This window comes from Phoxinus phoxinus (assembly GCF_949152265.1).
Source record: "Phoxinus phoxinus genome assembly, chromosome: 24".
Classification (NCBI taxonomy): Eukaryota; Metazoa; Chordata; class Actinopteri; order Cypriniformes; family Leuciscidae; genus Phoxinus; species Phoxinus phoxinus.
Window position 1 is genome coordinate 2,753,133 of NC_136899.1, and position 23,477 is coordinate 2,776,609.

Here is a 23,477-nt window from a genome sequence, read left to right on the forward strand (position 1 = left end):
TGATTTCATATATTCTTCTTTCTAAACTGAATCTCCAGCATCTTAAATATGTCCTGCTTGATCAGTTTAATCAGTTATTTAGTCTCCATAGATCTGAGACTGATAGATCACACGTAATGAACGTAAGATTATATCTAACCAGAGGCCACGACCATTACCATAGAACTGACCATCTTACAGTTTTTTTCAGTCGCTAACAAGCGTTTGTCCAGCCAGTTGTCACATTTCCAAAACTCTAAATACAATTAGCACAGCATCGGTCTTTTGTGGCCATACCATTCACACATTTCATGTCGTTTTCACACAATATGCAGTCAGTGAACACATTTCCACAATGCTTACATTTTTATGCAGACAAGCTATACCTCCCAACAAAATTATGGATTGTTTTTGTAGTATTTACGAATGTTAACACACAACATCCCACAATAGCAAAAACAATATTCCAAACCTTAGAGTACAGTATAAAAACATCTGATTCTGCAATGATATCAGTTCAAAAACAATATATCTCAGCTGATAACAAACAAACAATTGAACAATTGTCACAGAGCTGATTTATGTTGGGTAAATTGGGCCAACCACAGCTGATTCCAGTCTGGCTTAGACTGGCTTAGATTCAGTGGCAGGGGTTACTTTTTTTTCTATTACATTGACACTTATACAGTAAAAGGAGGACTTTGAGGAGTGATGTTTTTGGAAACAGAAACAGAAAAGGACAAACACTGTAATGTCTGGACGAGGAAGAGCAAGAGCAAGAGGCCCAGGGAGAAGAGCAAGCCCAAGGAGAGGGCAAGGTAGAGGTGTAGGAATGCGTGGTGGTGGCATTCCAAGGGCTGCAAGAACAGTAGTCAGTGATGAAATTCGTGCCACTATCATTGATCATGTAATCAAACACGGTCTTTAACTAAGAGAGGCTGGTGAAAGAGTCCAGCCCAATTTGAGGTGGTCAACGGTTGCATCCATTATACGCATCTTTCAACAAACGAACAGGTAAGTATTGCATTTTACATGGATTGACACGCATCCTTGCCTTTCTCAATGATCTCCACCAGCGCCTGGTTCCAGAGCAGGATCAGGAGGGTGAAAACATGAGGAGCTTTGTAATTACCTGGGACAATGTGGCTTTCCATCATTTGCAAGCAATAACAACATTGTTTGAAGTCCACCCAAGACTGGTAAGTCTCTTCCTTCCACCCTTTCCTCAACCCCATAGAGCAGTTATTTTCTGCATGGAGGTGGAAGGTTTATGACCATCAGCCACATGACCAGATGTCCCATGGATGCTGCTTGAAGCCATGGATGCTGGCTGCAGGGACATTACAGTTCATGATTGCCACGGGTGGATCCGACATACCAAGCGATTTTATCAAGTGCATCGCCTTAGATAATATCAGATGTGATGTTGATGAAAACATGTGGCCTAACCCTAAAGATCACAGAGATTAGATACAGTAATTTTGTGCTTTTTTTAGTTCCCCCCCCTTTTTATCTGGGCTTTTTGCTGTTGTTGTTTTTTGTTCAGAATGCTCTTGTGTGTTTCATGGATATTTTGTTCACTGTAAGCAATACTGTAAAACTTTTTCTGTTTTATCTTACCATGTTTCTACTGTACCTCCTGTAGTAAACAGTAAAGAAAAAAAAAATATTTGCTTTTTACTGGAATGCTTTTGAATGTGAACATTACTGTACATGGACATACAGTTCCCAAACCAAGAAATTTCGGGTAAAAACGGTGGATTGCATGGTTTGCATGCAAATACCTGTAAAACTGAAACATAAAAGTCTATGCAGTTTTTTTAATGTCAACAATAGCCAGTATTTTGAAATCTGGTGTACTCTGATTGACTGCCTGTACCTTGTGAAGTGAAATCAAGTGTTATTCTTTGACAGAATAATTACATTTTGAGTCAGATGTCCAGTGTTTTGGTAAAGATAGTGTGTGCAGAGAAAGATGTGTTCTATTTTGAAATGAAGAGTTAGTATATATTTAACAAAATTTGTTTTTGAGAAGAAAATTATCCATTTGGCCAATTGTGTTTTGTAGGTGTGAGTCTGTGTTAAGAGTTTAGAAAAAGTATCTGAAGTATGGTTAAGTGCTTGTTAGCGATTGAAAAAAACTGTAATACTTCTAATGGTGACTTTATATAATTATGCCGTAGTTTCCCACGTACACAGTTATAATAACGCTCACCCTGTTTAGATTGGTCTAGCAACGGAAAACCCATTATTAGCGTCTAGCCTGTTACCTTCATTTTAATTTCTCATAAGCTTAATTGAATTGGCCTGAGAGAAAAATTATAATAAAAATTTGTGTCTAAAGACTACATATATCATCGATCATATGGGTTTAAGGTTATAGCATGCAATGACTATATTAACAGAAATGGGAGATTAATAAACATGCTGAAACAATAAAAACATTCAACATTTAAAATAAATAAAAATAAAAAGTGTTTTCCTATTATTCCTCTGGCAAAGCAGCGTACGCTCTTCATTAAGATCTCATGATCACAGCTGTGATTGTACAGGCGATCGCCTCGTTCAGATAATGTTGCACAATTAAAATGAAAAAGGACACACACAGTGTCATGTAAGTCTAAATAAACTGTTTTAAATATTGACGTTTATTTTAAGGTTCAAATACATTTTATTTATTGTCTAAACTGCGTCTGGCCATTATTTTCTGACAGCACGTGGGGACACTGGGCGGGGATTTAAATGACGTCCACCTGTGAATGCAGACACACACACATACACACACACACACACACACACGACGGCTGGATTGCGTTTACATTACACTGAGATCCGATCACAATGCGTCCTCGACTCCCTCCGAAACTGGACACGCTGATCGGATAACATTCCGATCAGAAGCGCGTTTACACTCGTCTTTTCATTGTGTATGTGGACAACATCCAGATACAGGTCGCATGTTAATGCCAAGTGTAAACGCAGCCTAAGACTAAATCAAAAATGTCTGCCAAAATGAACACTGATCTACAGTTGTGAGTATAGGCTACATGACTAATGCCGATGTGTGGTCGATCTCTGAAGCTGCAGTCGTGCTCCTCTGCTCCACATATAGACTGGATTATAGTCCGGTACTAGTGTAGAGTTGTGCTGTTACTTACTGTAATCTATAGAGTTCATCATTACAGAATAAAGCAGAATAAACCCAAACTGATTATTAGTCAGTTAAATGTGTCATGCCAATTACATAATTAAAATATAATCAACACAAAACATCAAATGCTCAGAGATAAAGAGTAAAGATGCATAGGCTTCCTGACATTAGAGGAACACACGATGCCGAGTGTCTCGAGGACGATCTTGGCGACACTGATCCTCTTTCCTTCAGTCCTCAGACCAACACTACACATCCCCAGTGTGGAGAATACACTCACAATATGAGTTTGCGTTACTAGAGTTATAGACACAGTTCAGCTCGTCCAGGAACAGGAGTTTGGATGAAGGACTCTGGGGAAAACTGCACACCCATGAAGCAAAGTGTGTGTGATCCTCATGTCTGCTCATAAACTGCAGGAACACACACATGGATTCGGTGTCAAATTTGGGGATTAACAGCAACGTTTCAATCCAACTACAGTAAAAATATTCTCACAGCAGATATTCAGATTAATAAACTGAAGCTGGTCTCGTAGATTTATTCAGAACTGGATTGAATTATATATATTTTTAACAGTTTGGCTATTAGAAACATGAATTTTTACTCTCTTCAGTGATTGTGTTTTGTGTGTGTTAATGAGAGACTGTCTTCAGGAAAATGATGTGGAGTGTGTTTGCATATTGATCAGACGCTTCAGTGTGTGAGAGTGTTTATAGTGCTGTGAGTTTAACACTTCATCACTGACACACACACCAATCTTCATCAACATGACCTTCATCATCATCTTCATCTGGACTCTCACAGCGTTTGCTCAAGGTTTGTGGAGCACAAGTTTGATATCAATTCATTTCTTCAAGTTTATTGTCAAAGTTTTGAGTGTATTTTCTTCTTGTTGTGTTTCAGAGTGTAGAGGACAGATCACCGTCACTCAGAGTCCCTCAATAACAGCAGAACAACCAGGAGCAACTGTGAACATCAAATGTAAAACCAGCAGTAATGTTTATTACAGTAATCCTTATTATTTATTATCCTGGTACTCACAGAAACCTGGAGAAGCTCCTAAACTCCTGATTTATTATGCAAGCACCCGTCAGTCAGGAACTCCATCTAGATTCAGTGGCAGTGGATCTAACAGTGATTTCACTCTGACCATCAGTGGAGTCCAGACTGAAGATGCTGGACATTATTACTGTCAGAGTTTCCATTGCAGAACAAGTGGCAGTTATTGTGCGGGTGATTATGTGTTCACACAGTGATAAAGAGTCGTACAAAAACCTCCGTCAGTCAGAGTCACAGTGACTGAACTGCAGCTGCTCACACACACACACACACACACACACACACACACACACACACACACACACACACACAAGGGGGTTTTGCTATCCTTGTGAGGACATTCCATAGGCGTAATGGTAAAAATGGGAATTTATACTGTACAAACTGTATATTCTATCCCCTTACACTGCCCCTATCCCTAAACCTACCCCTTACAGGAGACATTCTGCATTTTTACATTTTCGAAAAAATATAATTTAGTATGTTTATTAACCCGTTCCCCTCATGGGGACCGCTGGCTGGTCCCCACAATGGAGGTGATTTCAGGTTTTACTATCCTTGTGGGGACATTTGGTTCCCACAATGTAATATAAACAAAAGCACACACACACACACACACACACTTAATATGATCTTATTGAACACAATCTTTTGAGCTTCATCAGTTTTTTACCTTTTTGATTGTGATTTTTCAGAATTCATATTTATCTCCTTTTTCCTCTTACGTCCTTTATGTAGAAATTCACTTTTCACTTCAGTGGATATTTAATCCTTCACCACATTTTTGATTTTCTGCATTTATGATGTAATATATTCTTCTTTCTAAACTGCATCAGAATCATAAACATGTTCTGCTTGATCAGTTTAATAAGTCCGATGATTTATTAATTTAATCCCTCATAATTCAGATATTAACAGCATCATATAAAGGCATCCCTCACTTTCAGAGCAGATGATAATAATTTATATTAATATGTATGGAGGAATTAGCAATTATATAAACATTTATTCAAAAATTAAGGATTGCCCAACAGGTCCTGTCCTCCATTAAACACAGCATGTCACCATATATATTTAAATGTATTTTATAAACATTAATAAAAGTGAAGATGTTTGTATCATGTGTGACGATCACCACAGAAAACACACACATCCACACACTTCATTCCCCATAATCCTTAGTCCAGATTATCATCCACTGTCACATTCTGTGTCATAATTGTGTCATAACTCAATATATAATAGTCCGGTGTTCACATTCATTCCCTGTGAAGTCTTGTTTAGTGTTTGAACTGCAGTTCTGAGCGTTGTGTCTGTTATTCCCGTGTTATGGGTTTGATTCTTGGATTTTCCTCTTTGCTGTTTTCCGACGGCCAGTGCTGCAAAGTTTCTGAAGTGACATTACGTGTAAATGCCGGATTCACTGGGACAGAGATGTGATAATAGTAACATATTAAAGCAATGTAAATGCAGACTACAGTAATAGATTCATAGAAATATATAGCCAAATATTATATTATATTCCAATTATTGGTAAATAATCTTAAATGTCTCACTGTACACTGCTTAAGTTTAAATCTGCTCTTTACTATAGAAAACCTTCAGTGATTTGAGTCTGGATCCGGATCTGCTCATATTCAGATATTCAGGTTAATATACTGAAGTTTGACTTAATAGATGTATTCAGAACTGAATTTATTCAGTTCAGTATGTATTGAATGTATTCAATACATACTGAATACATTTATTCCCCACATTTAGGATTGATTTTAAAGTATTATTACTGGTATATAAATCATTTAATGGCCTAGGACCTCAATACATTGCAGATATGCTCACTGAATATAAACCCAACAGATCACTCAGATCATTAGGATCACATCAACTAGAAATACCAAGGGTTCACTCAAAGCAAGGAGAGTCCGCTTTTAGCCATTATGCCAGCCGCAGCTGGAACCAGCTTCCAGAAGAGATCAGGTGTGCTCCTACAGTAGCCACATTCAAATCCAGACTCAAAACACTTCTGTTTAGCTTTGCATTTACTGAATGAGCATTGTGCCACTGTTCGTAGAACAGTATTTGAATGACGATATTAAAGTTTTAGTCTGAGAAAGAGCCAAGAATGTGAATGCACGCAGGGCTAAGGAAAGTGAAAAGAATGTGCAAGTAAATGAAAGAGAAAAGAAAGTTGATACAGGGAAGTCGTAAGAAGATTGAAAGAGAAAAGGAAGTTGATACATGTAAGTCGTAAGAAGATCCTTTTAAAAGAAAGATCTATAATAGCTACCGGTTGATAAAAAATACGTCCGACTGTTTGCACTGTATTTATTTATTTTATTTTTATTTTTTTTCCAAACTGTGATTCAGGAAGATTTTATTAATTTTTAGGGCTGTCTGATTGGAAGAGATTTTGAAGGGGAACGGGAGAGCTTCACTCCGACGAGGCGAGTGAAGATTAGCTATACTACGGAGAGTATAGAGGTTCGCTGTTTGTTTAAAACAGCAAAAGTGAAACGTGCTCTATGGGGGCCCATTGGGCTATACTGGTGTGAGACACCACCCCAGTAGAGGACGTCCCTGGATTAGGTCCAGTGGCACCGCAAACCTGCTCAATCACTTCCATCTCAGACACGGTTTTAATTATTCTTATTTCTTTTGATTATTTTAATTTCTTCTATGTAAAGCACTCTGAATTACCACTGTTTAGCTTTGCATTTACTGAATGAGCACTGTGCCACTGTTCGTCCGACTGTTTGCACTGTATTTTATTTTCTAAACTGTTTTAATTATTCTTATTTCTTTTATTATCTATGTAATTATTTTAATTTCTTCTATGTAAAGCACTTTGAATTACCACTGTGTATGAAATGTGCTATATAAATAAACTTGCCTTGCCTTGAATTGAATTATATAATGTTTTACATTTTGGCTATTGTAGCAAAATATATCAAATAAGTGAAAAACATAAATTTTTACTCTGTTCTCTTCAGTGATTGTGTGTTGTGTGTGTTAATGAGAGACTGTCTTCAGGAAAATGATGTGGAGTGTGTTTGCATATTGATCAGACGCTTCAGTGTGTGAGAGTGTTTATAGTGCTGTGAGTTTAACACTTCATCACTGACACACACACCAATCTTCATCAACATGACCTTCATCATCATCTTCATCTGGACTCTCACAGCGTTTGCTCAAGGTTTGTGGAGCACAAGTTTGATATCAATTCATTTCTTCAAGTTTATTGTCAAAGTTTTGAGTGTATTTTCTTCTTGTTGTGTTTCAGAGTGTAGAGGACAGATCACCGTCACTCAGAGTCCCTCAATAACAGCAGAACAACCAGGAGCAACTGTGAACATCAAATGTAAAACCAGCAGTGATGTGTACAGGAGTGGTATTGTAGATTTCTTAGCCTGGTACTCACAGAAACCTGGAGAAGCTCCTAAACTCCTGATTTATTTAACAAACCGCCGTCAGTCAGGAACTCCATCTAGATTCAGTGGCAGTGGATCTAACAGTGATTTTACTCTGACCATCAGTGGAGTCCAGACTGAAGATGCTGGACATTATTACTGTCAGAGTTTCCATGTCATCAACAGTGTAAATGTGTTCACACAGTGATAAAGAGTCGTACAAAAACCTCCGTCAGTCAGAGTCACAGTGACTGAACAGAAACTGCAGCTGCTCACACACTTTCACACACACTAAGGAAAGCAATATGATCTTATAATAATAATATATTATAATAATATCAAAAAAATTATCCAACCATCTTATAAGATGATCAAGTGTATATGTTATCTTATCAATTGTTTTGTTTGTTTTGTTTGTTCTATGAATGGCTCAGCTAAACAGGCCAATAAGACTCTAACTACCATTATTCATTTTATTTATACTAATGTCTAATTAAAATGTTTACAAATATATAAAACTGATCAGAGATCAGGTAAAACCCACAGACACTTGTTCATTTGGTTCTCAGGGACTCCTCGTTATTCATGGGTTGACAGAGATCATCGCCCCCAACGGTGAACCATTGACATTTCGAAGTGTTTTGCGAGTTATGACGTAATGAAGCCTCGTTCACTGAAATCACGTGACTCTGGCTGTTCGATACACGCTCCGAACCATTGATTCGGAACCAAAGATTCGTAAAGGCTTCGAAGCTTCAGCAGTGACATTGCCATCACTACATGACAGTTGTTTTTGTATTAAATTTAAAGTCCTTAAAGAAATATAATCCAATGTTTTTTGTTACTTTAAATTTATCACTTTATTCAAAACTGATTATTCTTTGTTCTTCAAGAACATGCTTGCATACATTTAGATTGTGTGGATCTTATTTCAGCAAATGATCTCTCATACATCTCTCCCCAGCCTGAGTTACAACAACAGAACTCTTTGTGTTTGACAATAACTCACAGAATCTGAGATTGTGTTGAACATGTCCAGGTGAGTTATATTTCTAGCTGACAAATGTGGCTAATATGTATCAAATTATGAGAGATATTGTACAAACAACCACTGAGTTACCGACGCTCAAACACCAGGTGTTATATCACCCGTCTCACACTGCTGAACACATCTGCTCTCAACTATTACAATCCAGCAAAAACATTTAGTGTCTTTATGAAATCACTCATTATTATTTTTTTATGTTTTTTAGCTCAGCCCAAAATAATGCAACAAGTAAATAAACATCTATATTAAGCTGTTGCACAAACATAATGACAGTGTGTGTGCTGTCTTCAGGTAAATGATGTGGAGTGTGTTTGCATATTGATCAGACGCTTCAGTGTGTGAGAGTGTTTATAGTGCTGTGAGTTTAACTCTTCATCACTGACAGCTTTTCTTCATTCGGACTGAAAGTAAATCACCGAGAAGAAGAATGATGATCATCAGCGTCTGTATCTGGACTCTCATTCTTTCTGTTCAAGGTTCATTTACTCTATTAATAACTCAAGATGTGATTTATATGCATGTTCAATATAGATTTTATACTGGACACTTTGACTCTAAGAAGTGTACTTACTTATGATCTTATGAAATGTCATTCACAGAAATCACAGGACAGGTTTCTGTGACTCAGACTCCCTCAGAAGCAGCGGCTGAAGGAGGAACAGTTTCTATAAAGTGTCAAACTGACAGAGGAATTGGAGATCGTACTTATGGTTGTGGAAACTGTCTCTCCTGGTATCTGCAGAAACCTGGAGAAGCTCCTAAACTCCTCATTTATGACATTAAAAAACGACAGTCAGGAACCTCATCGAAATTCACAGGCAGTGGAGCAAATTATGGGACAGATTTCAGTCTGAGCATCAGTGGAGTCCAGACTGAAGATGCTGGACATTATTACTGTCTGAGTTTACACTGGATCAACAGTAACTGGGTGTTCACACAGTGATAAAGAGTCGTACAAAAACCTCCGTCAGTCAGAGTCACAGTGACTGAACTGCAGCTGCTCAAACACACACACACACACAAACACACACATACACACACACACACACGCACGCACGCGCACACACACACACAATGATCTTATTGAACACACTCTCTTGAGCTTCATCAGTTTTTGACATATTTTATTGTGATTTTTTAGAATTCATATTTATCTCCTGTTTCCTATTACATCCTTCATGTAGAAATTCAGTCACTTTTGATTTTCACTTCAGTGGATATTTTTCAATCATACCCCACATTTTTATTTTATTTTCTGCATTTATGATTTCATATATTCTTCTTTCTAAACTGAATGACCAGCATCTTAAATATGTCCTGCTTGATAATGAGTTATTTAGTCTCCATAGATCTGAACACACGTAATGAACGTAAGATTATATCTAACCAGAGGCCACGACCATTACCAGAACTGACCATCTTAATACTTCTAATGGGAACTTTATATAATTATGCCGTATTTTCCCACATACACAGTTATAATAACGCTCACCCAGTTTAGATTGGTCTAGCAACGGAAAACCCATTATTAGCGTCTAGCCTGTTACCTTCATTTTAATTTCTCATAAGCTTAATTGAATTGGCCTGAGAGAAAAATTATAATAAAAATGTGTGTCTAAAGTCTACATGTAAATAGCTACTAAAATGAACGTCAGTAACTGCAGTTTGACTAAAAGTTGACAAAAACTTGAATGACCTTTCGTCAACTAAAACTATGAAAGACAAAATGACTAAAATGAGACCAATAAATATTTTCGTCTGAAGAATAAAACCAAGACTAAATCAAAAATGTCTGCCAAAATGAACACTGATCTACAGTTGTGAGTGTATACATGACTAATGCCGATGTGTTAGTCGATCTCTGAAGCTTCAGTCGTGCTCCTCTGCTCCACATATAGACTGGATTATAGTCCGGTACTAACCGGAGCGTAGAGTTATGGACTTACTGTAATCTACTAGTTAATCATTTCAGAGTAAAGCTGAATAAACCCAAACTGATTATTCGTCAGGTAAATGTGTCATGCCAATTACAGAATTCAAAGATAATCAACACAAAACATCAAATGCTCAGCGATAAAGAGTAAAAGATGCATAGGCTTCCTGACATTAGAGGAACACACGATGCCGAGTGTCTCGAGGACGATCTTGGCGACACCGATCCTCTTTCCTTCAGTCCTCAGACCAACACTACACATCCCCAGTGTGGAGAATACACTCACAATAGGAGCTTGCATTACTAGAGTTATAGACACAGTTCAGCTCGTCGAGGAACAGGAGTTTGGATGAAGGACTCTGAGGAAAACTGCACACCCATGAAGCAAAGTGTGTGTGATCCTCATGTCTGCTCATAAACTGCAGGAACACACACATGGATTCGGTGTCAAATTTGGGGATCAACAGCAACGTTTCAATCCAACTACAGTAAAAATATTCTCACAGCAAATATTCAGATTAATATAAGCTGGTCTTGTATATTTATTCAGAACTGAATTGAATTATATCATTTTTAACAGTTTTTGAATGATATGAAAGAGTGATTTTACTCTGTTCTCTTCAGTGATTGTGTTTTGTGTCTGTTAATGAGAGACTGTCTTCAGGAAAATGATGTGGAGTGTGTTTGCATATTGATCAGACGCTTCAGTGTGTGAGAGTGTTTATAGTGCTGTGAGTTTAACACTTCATCACTGACACACACACCAATCTTCATCAACATGACCTTCATCATCATCTTCATCTGGACACTCACAGCGTTTGCTCAAGGTTTGTGGAGCACAAGTTTGATATCAATTCATTTCTTCAAGTTTATTGTCAAAGTTTTGAGTGTATTTTCTTCTTGTTGTGTTTCAGAGTGTAGAGGACAGATCACCGTCACTCAGAGTCCCTCAATAACAGCAGAACAACCAGGAGCAACTGTGGACATCAAATGTAAAACCAGCAGTAATGTGTACAATAATGTGTACAGGGGAGATTGTTTATCCTGGTACTTACAGAAACCTGGAGAAGCTCCTAAACTCCTGATTTATTGGACAAACTCCCTCGAGTCAGGAACTCCATCTAGATTCAGTGGCAGTGGATCTAACAGTGATTTCACTCTGACCATCAGTGGAGTCCAGACTGAAGATGCTGGACATTATTACTGTCAGAGTTATCATTGCAGAACAGATTCTTATACAAATTGTTTGGGTGATCGTGTGTTCACACAGTGATAAAGAGTCGTACAAAAACCTCCGTCAGTCACAGAAACTGAAACTGCAGCTGCTCAAAGGAGGATCTGAAATAACATCATCTAAATTAATCTGACACTGTTAATAAATATAGAGGTCAGAAAGAGATTTTGTGCTCTTAAAGATCAGTGACACATTTGAGATCTGATTGATTTCAGTTTGCACTAGTAGCAGCCTTTTATTATCCTAATTTTCACAATCCTCCATGGTTATTTCATTTGAGTATCTCGTCCCAACATGTAATTGGTTCACTGTGCACTATATTAATACTATACTGCAGACAGTAAGAGTGTTATATTATCTTGCTGTTTTAAATATAACCTTAATCAACAGTTCAGTTTAGACACGCCTCTCCCTCCTCTGCACCAATCAGAAGCCTCTGATAAGAAAGAGCAAGATAAGAACTTTAATTTGTGCTTTTAACTGAATTTTTATATAAAACTTATTCACAAAGCTATGAGAAGGTACAAACTGGCAGCTGTCGATAACATGACCTGATAAACCTCAGTGTAAACTGGTGAATATGAACAAACACATTAAAATGGTGAACAACTGGAACAGGATCAACTATTTCAGCAGAAACTTACAGAAACCTGGAGAAGCTCCTGAACTCCTGATTTATTATACAAACCGCCTCAACAGACTCATTTCTCTGAAGTCTAACAGAGAAAGTGAGCGAGTTAAACTTATATTTCATCATCAACTGATTATTATTTGTTCTTTAATAACATACTTGCATTTAGATTGTGTGGATCTTATTTCAGCAAATTAACTCATACATCTCTCCCCAGCCTGTGTTACAACAGGGTTATGGTTATGTTACAATAATTCACATAATCTGAGATTGTGTTGAACATGTCCAGGTGAGTTATATTTCTAGCAGACAAATGTAGATAACATGTATTTGAGAGATATATTACAAACAACCACTGAGTTACCGACGCTCAAACACCAGGTGTTATATCACCCGTCTCACACTGCTGAACACATCTGCTCTCAACTATTACAATAGAGCAAAAACATTATGAAATCACTCATTATTGATTTTTGTTGTTGTTTATATAGATCAGCCCAGAATAATGCAACAAGTACATGAACATCTATATTAAGCTGTTGCACAAACATAATGACAGTGTGTGTGCTGTCTTCAGGAAAATGATGTGGAGTGTGTTTGCATATTGATCAGACGCTTCAGTGTGTGAGAGTGTTTATAGTGCTGTGAGTTTAACACTTCATCACTGACACACACACCAATCTTCATCAACATGACCTTCATCATCATCTTCATCTGGACTCTCACAGCGTTTGCTCAAGGTTTGTGGAGCACAAGTTTGATATCAATTCCTTTCTTCAAGTTTATTGTCAAAGTTTTGAGTGTATTTTCTTCTTGTTGTGTTTCAGAGTGTAGAGGACAGATCACCGTCACTCAGAGTCCCTCAATAACAGCAGAACAACCAGGAGCAACTGTGAACATCAAATGTAAAACCAGCAGTAATGTGTACAGTGGAAATTGTTTAGCCTGGTACTCACAGAAACCTGGAGAAGCTCCTAAACTCCTGATTTATTGGACCGACAACCTCGAGTCAGGAACTCCATCTAGATTCAGTGGCAGTGGATCTAACAGTGATTTCACTCTGACCATCAGTGGAGTCCAGACTGAAGATGCTGGACATTATTACTGTCAGAGTATACACAGCATCAGTTACAACCACATCAACAGTAACTGGGTGTTCACACAGTGATAAAGAGTCGTACAAAAACCTCCGTCAGTCAGAGTCACAGTGACTGAACTGCAGCTGCTCACACACACACACACACACACACACACACACACACACACACACACACATTGATATGAGACTCGACATCATATCTTCTTATGTTGTGTTTCCATGTTTTATGGGGACTTTCCATAGACATAATGATTTTTATATTGTACAAACTTTATATTCTATCCCCTTACACTGCCCCTATCCCTAAACCTACCCATCACACACACACACACACTTACACTGCCCCTATCCCTAAACCTGCTCATCACAAAAAACTTTCTGCATTTTTACATTTTCAAAAAACATCACTTAGTCTGAGTTATAATTTGTTTTCCTCATGGGGACCAAAAAATTTCCACACGAACAAGGATTTCGGATATTGTTATCCTTGTGGGGACATTTAGTCCCCATAGGGTTTACAGGCCACACACACAGACACACACACACACACACACACACACACACACACACACACACACACAAGACTCGGCATCATATCTTCTCAACATCAACCATGGATTGATCAAAAAAGAGCCACAAAATGTTCATCTTAAAAAGTAAATATGTATTACATGAAGCCTGAAATAATTGTCATGTTTCATAATCACTCCCAAAATACATTCATCACATTTATATCAATTCTATTGTCCTGCTTTATAATGAAATCCTCAGCCAGATTTAGATGATCATTCTCTATTGGATGACCTTTGACCTGTTATACAGTATCATGATGATATAAATCTGCAGATATTAAATGCTCTCAGCATCAAAGTCTGAAACTGATCATTAAAAGTGTTTAGAGCGAGAAGATCGACCCAAAATAACATGAAGTAAATCATGAGTGTGTTTCTGGAAATGATAAATACAAGTTTATTAGCAAAGACACTAAAACACAAAACAGTGTGTGTGCTGTCTTCAGGAAAATGATGTGGAGTGTGTTTGCATATTGATCAGACGCTTCAGTGTGTGAGAGTGTTTATAGTGCTGTGAGTTTAACACTTCATCACTGACACACACACCAATCTTCATCAACATGACCTTCATCATCATCTTCATCTGGACACTTTTATACTGCTTTATACTACAAGGTGAACAGTTTATATTCTAAATAAATAATTTAAATTATATGATTTTAACACAGCTTTAAATTTACTAATAAATTAATAAACTTCATGGATTGATAAATGATTTGTTTTTCAGGCTGTAGATCTCAGATCACAGTGACTCAGACTCCTGTGAAACCGGCCGAACCTGGAGAAACTGTAGAGATGAGCTGCAAACTCAGTCGTGATCCAGCAACCTGCCGCCGGAGACCCTGTGTGTCCTGGTACTCACACAAACCTGGAGAAGCTCCTAAACTCCTGATTTATTGGACCGACCAACTCGAGTCAGGAACTCCATCTAGATTCAGTGGCAGTGGATCTAACAGTGATTTCACTCTGACCATCAGTGGAGTCCAGACTGAAGATGCTGGACATTATTACTGTCTGAGTATACACAGTGGCCCAGTGTTCACACAGTGATAAAGAGTCGTACAAAAACCTTTGTCAGTCAGAGTCACAGTGACTGAAACTGCAGCTGCTCACACACACACACACACACACTACTGACTACTGACACACAAAGGACAAACACAGGAACTACACATGTGCTCAAAACTGACTTATGAAGGAAAATAAGCTGTTAGAAAGTGATAGGCCTAAAAGAAAAACAGATCCGTAAACAATCACATTTATACAATCAATAATAGTGCCATATTGTTTTGTTTTTGTACATTAAGGTGTGTCAGTAACATAAAGATATGTTTAGCCCTTTTCAAATAATAATAATAATAATGCATTTTATTTGAGTCACCTTACAACGAGAAGCAGCAATCATAATATGTCAATAAACACAATGTCGATAAAAACAGCAATAAAAAAGTACTAGACTTGAGTGCACAAAGTTAGTCAAGGAAGATAAGCAGTTCTGAATAAGTGGGTTTTAAGTTTGACTTTAAATTGGGCTAAGGGACCGTTCGGTATTTATGGAATGGGCCACCGGAGGAAAATAGGGGAGGGTCATGCCTTTTTATTCTTTGTTGAGGGGAGGGTCATCCAACTTTTTTTAGTCTAGGGGGAGGGTCACCCAACTTTTGTATTCATGAAAACAACAAACTTTCAAAGTGGCTAGTTTTGTGCATATTTTTCCATGTAGCTCTCTCAGTCTCGGTCCCCCCATAGCTAGCAGATGGGTCTGACCTAACAAAAATCAGACGCGAAAGATCAAGTCCAGTTTGGCGCTGTTTGTTTGACAGTGCGCGCGCGCTCAGAAATAGTGAATCATGTCAGAACAGAACGCCAATGAAATGCTTACCCGGCAAACTTTAAAGCTCGAGCAAATAATCAACTTTTGTGATTGCGAATCACAAGCAGTGTCCTGTGAGTGTAACTCTACCGCTGCTTTAATGTGGAGACATTAAAACATCCACGATCAAAAATGATACTTGTGATATCGCACAAGTATAAAACAACTGTTATGTCTGAAAACAAACACAAATAACGCGTGCTACATTGGGGCTGTTTACACCTGGCCACTTGCATGCGTTTTCTCAGATCGGATAGCTATCTGATTTATCAAAACGATTCCATTTACACCTGGTGTGGTCGCATAAATGCGTTTTTGCAAAACGGATTTAAATCCTATCTTCAATTCTTCAAATAGTTTGCACGTTGGCTCATCTGCAGTGATGCGTGTTGCAGTGTTTTATATATAATAGCCTATATACGATTTTTTTTGTTAATATATCTTCATTAGATATATTATTATACAAAATTAAAAAAGTAGTCAACACAGACCATCTAACAGAACATTTGAACAACATTATGTGCTTATTTTTTTAATTAACGAAATGTCAATCTTTATAACAGAAGATAACACAATACAACAATCTTCAAGATACAGTAAATCTTCAAATGTGTAACAGATTGTCACCTTAAAAACAGTCATTTGCGTGCAGGAACAAGTCATGTTAAATAGAATTATATTTAGCATCTTAATTTAATCTTTGTTCTATTATTTTATTAGTTCATTAACTAATTGTTAATTCAACAAATTTAATGTAAAGAGCTGGATACTTATTAATAATTAAATAATGTCAAATATAGTAAATGTATAGTTGCCATATAGCCTACTAAATATTTGACTACGTCGCACGTTAATTTCTGCTTAAATACTGCATGGAGGGATAGCCCATTCTGCGCTCAAGCGCATGTAATCTTGCCGCAAAAGCAGGCTAATGATAATAATGTCTTTAAAAATAACGATGCATTTTAATTGTTTATTAATAAACTATTTTTTTAAATCAGTGTCCGCTGCAAACATGTCTCCATACATATCCGCTGTAAAGTGCGCCTAAGAGAAATGCATCTTTCATACGGATTACATAATCAGATGATATTTGCTTTCGATTAGATTTTTTTTCGTTTAAAAGTGGACATATCAAGCTTTATATAGATATTTTTCTCATATATTTGAGGCTAGTATGCTATATCCTACGATATGTTTCTGCTTCTTTCTTTTTTTGACGCGCTACAGTTCACGGAGACCATGAAAGCGCGCCCTGATTGTTTTATTTTATTTTACAAAAGCAAAACGTTTTCTTGTTATTGTGAGTTTACACAAATAAAATTATTGCAACTGATGCATTATTATTTTCTGTATGGCCAGAAAAAGAGTATTTTAAGTTGTTTCCACTGTTGATAGGAAAATGCAAATCGCATCGGCGCCTCCATGTCATGCAGTGCGCGCTCCACACTGCGCACACACACTTGGTTATGCGCCTAAGAATAGCGAACAATTATCTAGGTTAACGTTAGAGTGAGCGGCGATGCCAGTCGGATAATCCTCATGTTTAACAAATCAAATCATGCATTTTCTACCGCGAGTCAGCGCTGCGCCAGTTTGAAAAAGGCGGGTGTGCAGGAGTCTTTTAATGAACGTTTGGTGTAGGTCTAGGCATAAAGATATCTGAACATCTTTGCCAAGCGCAAACCAGTACAGAAGTAATCAATAAATGATCGGGGAGGGTCATGCCTTTTTTCACAATCATTTTGGAGGGTCATAGAAATTTTTTTTGCTGGCGAAGGGAGGGTCAAGCCTTTTTTGATTATAGATCTCAAAACTCCTCCGGTGGCCCCTTAAATAAATAACGAACAGTCCCTAAGGAATCTGAATTACGGATGTTGACTGGGAGAGAATTCCAAAGATGTGGAGAAACACGGCTAAAAGCCCTGTGACCCATGGTGATTAGGCCAGCAGAAGGTGCATGGAGGAGACCCAGTGAAGAAGAACGGAGAGTTCTAGAAGGGGTGTAAAGCTGTAGTAGGTCAGAAAGATAAGGTGGAGCAAGGTTATGAAGACATTTGTATGTAAGGAGGAGAATTTTAAAATCAATTCGGAATTTGATAGGAAGCCAATGTAGCTGGTGGAGTAATGGGGTGATATGTTGCATAGATGAAGTCCGGGTTATGATACGGGCTGCAGAATTTTGAATCAACTGAAGTTTATGAAGAGATTTGTGTGGTAAACCAGATAATAGGGAATTACAATAATCAAAGCGGGAGGTGACAAGCGAGTGAACAAGAATAGCAGAGCTGTGCGGAGTGAGAAATGGACGGAGGCGAGCAATATTGCGGAGGTGAAAATAACAAGACCTGGAAATGTTATTAATGTGAGCCTGAAATGAAAGGGTAACTCCATCTCAACTCCATCTCAAGCTTATTCATAATAACTCATTTCTCATGAGCAGAAGTGAAACTGTCCCAGTTCAGAGCGTTGAACCAGTAAAAGAGTGAAACTGTGAGTTTGAGGTGAAAATCTCATTTGCATTGTCAGGTTTAGTGACTGTGATGGTCTCAGAATAGAGCCGCTCGTCTCCAGTGACCATGTTCAAACCCCAAGAGCTTCATTTCACATTTACTGCTGAATGCAGCTGTTCTCCACTATTACAATCAACCAAAAGCCGCTGAAACTTTAGTGCAGGACTTTGGAGGAACGACACACTGATCAATGATGCAGTACATTGTATATTTATGTAATTTAAAAATATATATTTTAGGTTTGCTTCCAATAATTTTATCATATTTTATGTTTAATAAAGGCAGCTTTTATGCAAAGTGAACTGTATGAAACTGATTATTAAACTGATTATAGTAGTGCAGACCGCTAGGTGGTGCTGTGCGTAAAAAAACTATTGAGAACAGCAAGAGAACGTTTTATGACCCCATTTTGCAGAAGGGTCAATATTAGTATTTCTTGCACTATTTTGATCCAATGGATTATTTATGAGTGAAAGCGATCAGACTTAGAGCTTGATAAACCGTACATCTGTGAAATATTTGTGTCCAGGTTTGTTCGGATTCACTGAAAATTATGTAAATTTACAGAAGCCCAAATCTCCTCCAACTTTAGCAAACGTGGCGACTGAAGTGCTAATGCAGATCATAATGTAGCACAGTATTAGGCCTATTCTGTTTTTAAACAAGGTATTTTACCTTTGTTCATGTCACTAACTGCAATGAATGGCAAAATAAATAATTAAAGGACTATTTCGGCGCAAAATGAACCTAGGGGTTAATAACACATGGATAGCCTACCTTATTAAAACTACGTACAAAGTTCTCAATGCTGCTTGGGTTTGCATGTAGGGACTCTCATTATGCTACTGTGTTAATGTGGGGTTATTTTGAGCCTTGTTGTTAGTATTAACCGTTTATATACTGTCTATGGTATTAACTAGCGATTTCTTTTTACTTAGCCTAAGTTACTCTATGCCCTATGTAGCAGCTACTAGCGTTATAAGCTAATCAGTGATTCGAGCTCAACCCATGGCTAAAACATACATTCGATTAGCATGAAAACACATCCCAGAGAACGGTCGACTCGGAAATATGTGTGTTATTAACCCCTCGGTTCATTTTGCGCCGGGATTGTCCTTTAAATAAATCCCAAATCTGAAATATGCTAACTAAGTTACTCGCGATGAGCGGTGTGACGTATTTCCGATGTTAATTAATGCTTCCGGTTATGTATACGTTTCTATGTTCCACTTTAAATCAGTTTCTGCAAAAAGATTATAAAAATCTGATCTTTTAAAAAACGAAGGTAATATTTGGAACAAAATTTCTTACAAACCAATTGTCTTGATGAAATACCATCCAGAGTAAAGTCAGGTTGTGACATTTTTATTTGATTTTAAAACGTATAAACGCTCCACAAAATATGTTTTTTTTTGTGTGTGTGTGTGTTATTGTGGAGATTTTTGGGGGGTAACACTTTATTTCGATGGTCCATGTCAAATACATGTCAACTAACTATCATAGCCTATATTAGTAGACTGAAAGGTTAGTATAAGTTTGACATGTACTGTAGGCCCAGTTGCAAAATGACTTCTAGTCAGTATAATGTCTGATGGGGAGCATCAAAATAAAGTGTTAGCAGATATTAAACAGAAAGTTTATTAATACCGTCTATTATTAATAATGGTTAATAATAATAATGAATAATAATGGAAGCGAACAACTATAACCTACCTCTGCAGACTTTGCACTGATTCCTCATGTTTACATGCATACATGCACAACTACTTGCACGTTGTTATTTACGTCACTTGTTATTTATGTTGTGGTGTTTAATTGATGTCCGATGTTGCTGGGAGGATTCGCAGGATAATAATTTTATTGTACTGTGTGACAACTGTTTCCAGTGCATATGACAATAAACAGTTTGATTTGAATACTCGAATCACTGCTAGCTGACATGTAGTTGCTTGCAAAGTTAGTAGAATTTCTAAAGTGGACTATCGAAATAAAGTGTTGCCTTTTTTAATCCCAGAGTCTCCGAAGCTGGCATTGATGTGAGAATAAGGAGAAAATGGAGAGTACAGGCAGCAAAGGAAGCTCGTGAAATCCGACTTGAAGAGCCAATGAGAGCGGAGACAACTTATAAATCAGGACAGGGCAAAGGAAAGATGCAATCTGGTTCAGGAGGAACTACCTGTGGATGAAGAAACAGAGACAGCAGGACGACAGAGACGTGAATGAGGTGGGAAACAGCAGCAAGGTCCAGGTCACTCACATGCTATAGATTCCTTTCAGACAAAACAAAAACAAAAAGCATGGTCTAAATGATGCATATACATGTATAAATGATGCATATACATGTATAAATGATGCATATAAATGCAAATTCGTGAGTCTAAAAATGCAGGATTTAAAAAGACTATCGTGAAAAAATAGTGTATATAATAATGTAAAATAAAAACGAAATGATATGAAATGCAACCATATTGCTTTCCAATTTACGTTTTCATTTCATGTATTGCAATGCATTTAGAAAACGCTAAAGCCACTTACAAAAGAAGAACAAAAGCAATTCATCAGAGAGCCAACAATAATCATAATATACTGTACAAAGTCAGGTTTATTAGACAATTGCATGTTTGTCTCTAAAGCAAAAGTTAAAGCTCAATATCATACAGTATATCATTTCCAGAGAGCAGTCTGAACTGTACAGTAAAACTATTACATATAGCAAATTGTATTTATTATATACATTTTAAATCCACAATTTGTCACCCTGAGCCCTGATTTTGTGTTCACCTCATTCCTCTTTCTTGAGTATTAAACAAGAGGACTGTATTCCCAACCAGAAGCCTGGCAGAGTTTTCTCCTTTATGGGATTCTTAAACCGGTGAATAAGTTTGACTTCTTTCTTCTGTGACTCTTGGTCTGTCTCCACGGCGTAGAAGCAGAGCAGGCCTGCGGGCTGGTCCACGTAGACACCTATCGTGCAGCACTGCTGAGCGTCCTCCACCCTGCTGTTGATGCCTTTATGCCAGGCGTCATAGCAGGAGCCGGCCCAGCCCAGACCCCACGACTCCTCGTTCTCCCCGAGGCCACAGGTCCCGTCGCCCGCCCGCCTCCCGGCACCCTCGTACGTCGCCCCGATCACCACCCAGCCGGAGTACAGCACCTCCCAATAACAGCGCGCCGCCCAGATCGACTCCTTACACAGCACCTGCACACACACACACACACACACACACACACACACACACACACACACACACACACACACACACACAGGAATGCGTTTTATTATTCTGGAAATAGTGCATGAGAGAGACAGAGATATCAGAATTATGTGGAGTGTGTTTGTGTGAGTTGTGTTCATTCATGATTTTGAAAACGCTTGAAAAGTATATGGTTTCCCAATTTGTGTTTTTCGTTTTATTATTTATCATGTTATATAACTGATATAATATTATTAGTTTTATGAAAGGTGGCAATCATTTTGGTGTTGACGTCATCAGAAAAACCATTAAAAATAATTAAATAATATATATATATATATATTAGTAGTAGTAGTAGTAGTATCATGTGCTTGTTATTGGTACACTTTTATGGTTATTGCTCACCATATTAATTATTAGATCATTAGATGTAATATATATATATATATATATATATATTAAATGATTGATTGATTGATTTTAGAAGCAACTTTAAACAAATGTTTTGGACATTTTAAGATAGAAAAATTAAACCATTTCGATGACTAAATATATATTTGACAGTATTGTCAAATAAATAAGTCCAATCAGATGGTGTGTGTGTGTGTGTGTGTGTGTGTGTGTGTGTGTGTGTGTGTGTGTGTGTGTGTGTGTGTGTGTGTGTGTGTGTGTGTGTGTGTGTGTGTTTGAAAAGGACAAGAGGAGGAGGGTGTGTGTGTGTGTGTGTGTGTGTGTGTGTGTGAGTGTGTGTGTGTTTCACCTGAGGGTTGTAGTCAAATCTCTGTTCTCTGTCCAGGCAAGGACACACCTCATCTGTCAATCGGGAGACTTTAGCCCCGCCCTCTGTGAGCCACAGCACTTTATTGGCAGTTCGTTCGTCCAATGAAATATTGAGCCAGTCTAGGGTGAAAGAAAAAGGTCAGAGTTCAGTCCGGTGTAACTTTACAACCATTAATATACTATTATAGTTTTTGTTTAGTTTTACTTTAATTATTTTCTCTTTGTAATTGTAGTTTAAGTAGTAGCCTAACTTTGTTGTGTTTTTGTAAAAAAAAAAATGTTTTTAAATGTGTATAACGTTTTTCGGGGGGGGTTGGGGGGGGGGGGGTTGGGGGGGTAATTGTTTCCTTGGCAACTAGCTGATATAAAATACGTTTACGTTTTAAAAAATATATATTTTATTAATTTCAGTATTTCAGTATGTTTTTAGTTAATGATAATAACCCTGGTTCAGACTGGAAAGGCCAACTATGATCGCAATTTCTTTTGAACTCTATTGGTATCGACGGATCTTGCGTCCATAGTTGGCTTTGGGAAACGCACCAGTTCTGGTTTATTTGATTCATGTTCTGTGTGCGAGACTCACATTTAAGCAGCTCCTCTCTGGACGTCGGCTCTGGGATGTTCGGCTCATAAACTGGAAGCTTTTCTGAAGATGAAGAAATATATCAGTGCATCTAGTGCCAGATTTACTAAACAGAGAAAGTTTAGCGCAACACCAAACCAGCGAAAGTTCTCCGCCTGATCTACTGAAGACACACAGACGCAGTCAGATCAGATCATTCCCAGACTGACCAACGCTGGTTAAAACCCCTTCCTCAGCACCCCCAATTTTGGCATACATGCATACATGACATACCCAGAATAAAAAGGTTGCAGCTTCTGAAGTCATTCTGAATAGACACATAACCAACATATATTTAGAAAGCCAACCCTTGAGAGTTTACAGTTCAAGACTCAAAATTAACCAGACTGTTATTAATATTGAGATATATAAGCTC

The 23,477-nt window shown here is 37.7% G+C and overlaps 1 protein-coding gene and 2 gene segments (V, D, J or C); 2 read left to right on the forward strand and 1 right to left on the reverse strand.

Annotated features, from left to right (window-relative positions):
- Nucleotides 1-9,233: 9,233 nt before the first annotated feature.
- On the forward strand, nucleotides 9,234-9,590 carry LOC306992671 (Ig kappa chain V region 3368-like). The segment is given in 1 exon: nucleotides 9,234-9,590.
- A 3,431-nt stretch (nucleotides 9,591-13,021) lies between these two features.
- On the forward strand, nucleotides 13,022-13,613 carry LOC306992672 (Ig kappa chain V region BS-5-like). The segment is given in 2 exons: nucleotides 13,022-13,185; nucleotides 13,273-13,613.
- A 7,473-nt stretch (nucleotides 13,614-21,086) lies between these two features.
- LOC306992825 (tripartite motif-containing protein 16-like protein) overlaps nucleotides 21,087-23,477 on the reverse strand; it is a 6,770-nt gene continuing 4,379 nt past the window's right edge. For all 3 annotated transcript variants that reach the window (XM_079602046.1, XM_079602044.1, XM_079602045.1), the window contains 3 exons: nucleotides 23,063-23,125; nucleotides 22,457-22,596; nucleotides 21,087-21,701 (listed from right to left, as the gene is read on the reverse strand). In XM_079602046.1, coding sequence (XP_079458172.1) covers nucleotides 21,285-21,701; nucleotides 22,457-22,596; nucleotides 23,063-23,125 — 620 coding nt within the window. In that variant the 3' untranslated portion in view covers nucleotides 21,087-21,284. The remainder of the gene's footprint in view (nucleotides 21,702-22,456; nucleotides 22,597-23,062; nucleotides 23,126-23,477) is intronic.